This window comes from Scophthalmus maximus, chromosome 2, assembly GCF_022379125.1.
Source record: "Scophthalmus maximus strain ysfricsl-2021 chromosome 2, ASM2237912v1, whole genome shotgun sequence".
Taxonomy (NCBI): Eukaryota; Metazoa; Chordata; class Actinopteri; order Pleuronectiformes; family Scophthalmidae; genus Scophthalmus; species Scophthalmus maximus.
In genome coordinates this window covers 27,842,478-27,847,500 of record NC_061516.1, presented here as the reverse complement: position 1 = coordinate 27,847,500, position 5,023 = coordinate 27,842,478, and the positions used below count along the sequence as shown (strand labels likewise).

At 46.4% G+C, this 5,023-nt stretch overlaps 1 protein-coding gene and 1 long non-coding RNA gene across 3 annotated transcripts in view; one reads left to right on the top strand and one right to left on the bottom strand.

Annotated features, from left to right (window-relative positions):
* Nucleotides 1-3,224, bottom strand: part of LOC118300800 (polypeptide N-acetylgalactosaminyltransferase 10-like) — a 33,477-nt gene extending 30,253 nt beyond the window's left edge. For both annotated transcript variants that reach the window (XM_047329332.1, XM_035625569.2), the window contains exon 1: nt 2,901-3,224. In XM_047329332.1, coding sequence (XP_047185288.1) covers nt 2,901-3,068 — 168 coding nt within the window. In that variant the 5' untranslated portion in view covers nt 3,069-3,224. The remainder of the gene's footprint in view (nt 1-2,900) is intronic.
* A 60-nt stretch (nt 3,225-3,284) lies between these two features.
* Nucleotides 3,285-3,682, top strand: LOC118300801. The gene is made up of 2 exons (XR_004790160.2): nt 3,285-3,426; nt 3,525-3,682. It is a non-coding gene; the product is annotated as an uncharacterized LOC118300801 (long non-coding RNA).
* Nucleotides 3,683-5,023: the final 1,341 nt, after the last annotated feature.

Sequence of the window (5,023 nt, the reverse complement as noted above, 5' to 3'; positions counted from 1 at the left end):
TGAAGAAGAGAAGAACAAACAGATGTTCTACACTGACGTCAGCTCATGAAGGACACTGGACGCTCGCTGACTGACCTTCACGTGTCAGAGGTCGAGCAGTGATGAATGAACAGTGTACGTTTTCCTGGAAGAGCAACAATCCTCTTCTGGACTTTGACCACAGCTGATTACATCTAGAGGAAAAACAGAGCCTGGCCTGCAGAGGACTGAGATATGAATTATGAATGTAGTCTGATCTACATCTGGGATTAACCAGGTTAAACTGTTTAGGCTCGGTCGAATTCTGACATTTATCTAAATGTCTTGAGGTTTGGTCCGACCGTCTGTCTGTAACTTATATGATTCATTATTGATTCATTTTCTCAGATGAATCAATAATTCCATCCAAAAGCCTCGGCAGGATGCTTTGAGTTCCAGTCCCTGGAGGCAGTTTAGACCTGAACCACGAGGTCACAAACATTAATGTGAGTTCTGAACATTAATATGAGATCTGAAAAGCAGCAGGTCAAAGAAACATGTTGCTTTACAAAGAGCTCAGAGAAAATCATCAACAAGGAAACACCACCACAGAACCACAGAACCTCAGAACCACAAAACCTCAGAACCTCAGATCCATAAAACCTCAGAACCTCAGAACCTCAGATCCACAAAACCTCAGAACCACAAAACCTCAGAACCTCAGATCCACAAAACCTCAGAACCCCAAAACCTCAGAACCACAGAACCTCAGAACCACAAAACCTCAGATCCGCAAAACCTCAGAACCACAAAACCTCAGAACCTCAGAACCACAAAACCTCAGAACCTCAGAACCACAGCTCCTGGAAAAACCTGGCAAACGCAGCAACGGTCCAGAAGAACTAAAGAGTGGAACATGGTCTTCAGTCAACAAGTATCTGGAACACGGGACGCAGACACAATCCATCCAAACTTCAGGCCTTGGAGCAGATCTGAGAGTGAACCAGGTTCATCTTCTACAATCCAACTTTATGTACTAAACAATGAACTGAACAAGGAAATTATTGTTTCATCAGATTATTCATTCACGATACATTAATCCAGTTTGATTCTGTACATGTGACTAAACTTACATACCAACACTCAGACAGTCTGGACACACACACACACACACACACACACACACACACACACACACACACACACACACACACACACACACACACACACACACACACACACACACACACACACACACACACACACACACACACACACACACACACACACACACACACACACACACACACACACACACACCATGAAAGGCTCCATTCAGCAGCTCTCGCCTCATTTGAATACGAGAGGAAACTATTGTTGCAGCTCTGTGAATGTTTGTGGAGAAACAAACGGTTTCTTCTTCTTCTGCAGTTTATTTCTGCAGATGATTCAACTCAAGCTGTTTCCCTCAAACAGAAAACTGATGAAACAAGTTTATTAAACCACATTTCCTCAAGTCCTTCAACGTGTTTCTGTCTCACTTCTACACTAACATGTTCCACAAGGTGAAACCAGACAGATCATCTTCCTCCTCCTGTCACACAAATATGAACGTACGAGTCAACGAGAGAAAAGAACATGATGTTCAAACATGAGAGACACAACAAGCTGGTTTGACAACTTCACACAACTCGTCACAGGTTGAACAACTCTTTGTCTTGTTAGTCTTGAAGGACAAAACTAATTCTGGCTTCACTTCGTTGTTCTCGAGTGAAACGACGGACACAGAGCTTGAAAAGTGTCGTCTGTGTTTTTCTGTGTGGAGTTTGCATGTTCTCCCTGAGTCTGTGTGGGTTCTCCGGGTTATCCAAGTTCTCCAGATCCTCCCACAGTCCGACACGTGAAGCTGAGGTGAGCTGGACTACGAAGAGAGTTCAACGTACTGGCTGTGATTGACTGAACCTCACATCGACCTGAACATGAAGCTGATGATCAACGTCTCATTATCTCTGGTTTCCTCTGGTGACGAGCTCGTTCACGTGAAAGAGGCGGAGTCTGTGATTACAGACGACATCGTCAGCCCCATAAATAAAGTTTTTAATAAGATATGAGATGAAACGCTGACCCCTGCAGGTCAGATTGGTGTAAGCGACTTGTAAAAGTGACTTTCCACAAAGTGAAATGAAAATAATGTGATCGAACAAGTCAGATAAAAAAAGAACCACCCAAAATATCATCACAAATTTTAAAGTCTAAAAATATCCTGTAAATAATCAGAGGACTTTATGAAGTTTGAGTGAATAATTTGTCTGATGATGATGAAACAGTGATGAAGAGGGACCTTCACTTCATGAGCTACAATCAATCTCTAATCAGTAATCACAATATCTCTCAGATATGCTTCGTCATAAACACTAACGCACCTCTGACCCCATGACGCACCTCTGACCTTTGACCCCACGACCTATGACGCGTCGTCGGTGTGACGTCACGTCAAGACTTCCTGAAGTCGCGTTGTTCTAACTTCACTGCGACGTGTCTCCGACTGACGACCCGAACACACACACACACACACACACACACACAGAGGAGCCACGGTTCGGGCGTAAAGCGTCAGACACGGACTCGGTATCGAACCTCCGCCTCACTGCGTCGCCTCGGCGGCGACGGGAGCCACCGACACACCGGAGCCACCGACACACCGACACACCGGAGCCACCGACACACCGACACACCGGAGCCACCGACACACCGACACACCGGAGACCACCGACACACCGGAGCCCACCGACACACCGGAGCCACCGACACACCGGAGCCACCGACACCGGAGCCCACCGACACACCGGAGCCACCGACACCGGAGCCCACCGACACCGGAGCCCACCGACACCGGAGCCACCGACACACCGGAGCCACCGACCGCGCCGCGCGTCTCTCACCTGATCCGGCGCAGGGCCGCCCCCTCCCGGGCCGTCCTCCGTGTTGTCGAGCGAGTTGTCGAACACTCGGTCCCGGTACAACGACCACAGTCCGACGTTGGGGAAGAAGAGCAGCGCGGCGACGAGCAGCCCCGCGACCTGCAGCAGCCGCTTCTGCTTCCGCCTCATGTCTCCGGCGGGACGCGAGCGACGAGTCCGGAAGCGTCGCGTCTCTCGGCGGCGGCAACTTTCCGTGTGACCGGGAGCTCGAGGCGCGAGCACCGGAGCTGTGACGCGGCGCGGCGGCGAGCTGCGCCGCTAGGGGGCGCGGCGCTCCGGGAGGGGGAGGGGGAGGGGGACTTTTATCTGTTGATTTGTTTTAATAAATTCAGTTCTTTAATGGAACAATCTTTACACTGCGCCGAGTTTCCTCCTGTGAGAGGAAGTTAAAGACAAACTACATCACTCTGACGACACGTGATGCCTTCACGTGCACCTCGGAAATAACACACTGCGTCTGTCTCCTGGAACAACCACGTGTTCATCGGTCAGTAACATGCTGGTTCCAGTCACATCGCGTGAATATAGATAATTCTTTCCTCTGTTTCCTGTTTATTTACAGCCTATGGTCCAAACATCCAACAGGTGAAATATGACTGGACCAGGAAAAGTCCTCGTGGTGTCACTCTGATGGAGCGTTGGACGTGAGGCCTCCTGCACAGTCGTAGGATTTGTCAGCCTGAATAAAAAGTGATTTCATGATGACATGTTTCATCCAGAAAATACAAATGTCATTCACCTCATTGAATGTGTCACTTCATGTCTCTTCTCCTGACTTCTCTCTGAATCTGTCAGTTGCTGTCTGTGTTGCTGATCAGGGAGTAATAATAATAATAATAATAATAGTAATAGTAACCATGACGACTCCCGGATGTAAATCCTGGACGATCCCTGCAGGAGCAGCCACACCTGATCTGTACACACAGACCTGAGCCGATCGTTACCACATGACGCCTCACACACACACACACACACACACACACACACACACACACACACACACACACACACACACTCTCTGTGATGATGATGATGATCATGCACGTGGATAACAATATATTAAGAAGCTGAGCTAGGTGAAGTTGTTCAGTGACCAGTGATGTTGTCGACTGCAGCTAATTAATATTGATTCTGGCCAAACAACAAAACCACACAGAGAAAGAAAGAGTCAGCTATTCCTCTCTGATTCTGATCCTCTGATTCTGATCCTGGATTCATGTTGATCTGAAGAACTACTGTCTGAGATCACTTCAGCCTGGTGTTTCTTCTCTCAGATTAACAGTCCATAATAATCCTCCTCTGCATAGATGCATGTACACAACATCACTACAGACTGAATGTGACAAGAGATACTGACACACACACACACACACAGAAACAGACACACACACACACATACACAAAAACACACACACACACACACACACAGAATAGTAAAACATCAAGAGAAGCAAGAACACAAAAAACAAGATCGAAGAGCAAACAGATCAATATATAAATACAAAAATATATAAAAGCAAGGCAAACTGTAAAAATATCGTCTCTTAATATTCGTTTTTTGGGGGGGAAAGTACAAACTCCATACCTTTCAAGAACTGAACACAAACAATAGGAAACAAAAGCAGTTGGACAACTTTAGGGCAGAAATATAAAAGTAAAAAATGTTAAAACAAAAGAAAATGAAATTTCTAAAATGATTTTAAGTCAGATGATCAGAGGATAAACTGAAATAATTGAAGAATGTTGAGGAAGATTTAACAGAGGATGAGGAGCCAGACATTGTTCACCTTCTTTACTTCTGCATCTCTGTACACGTGGAGCTTCTCTCTCATCCATGATCCATCCTCTGTGACGAGGGTCGGTTCACTCAAGACAAACAGAAAAAGAAAGAGTTTTTTTATTGTCTGCTGACTTTCTGTTCTTCAGTGTTCCTGCTCGCACCACTTCTGTCTGTAACCTGCAGAGATATGGATTCACAAAGTGCTGCAGAAATCAATGTGAGTGGAGACGGAGGAGTGTGACAGATAGAACAGAGAGCAGAACAAACCTGAGCACAAAGTCTCAGACGAGGTTCGTACTGTGGA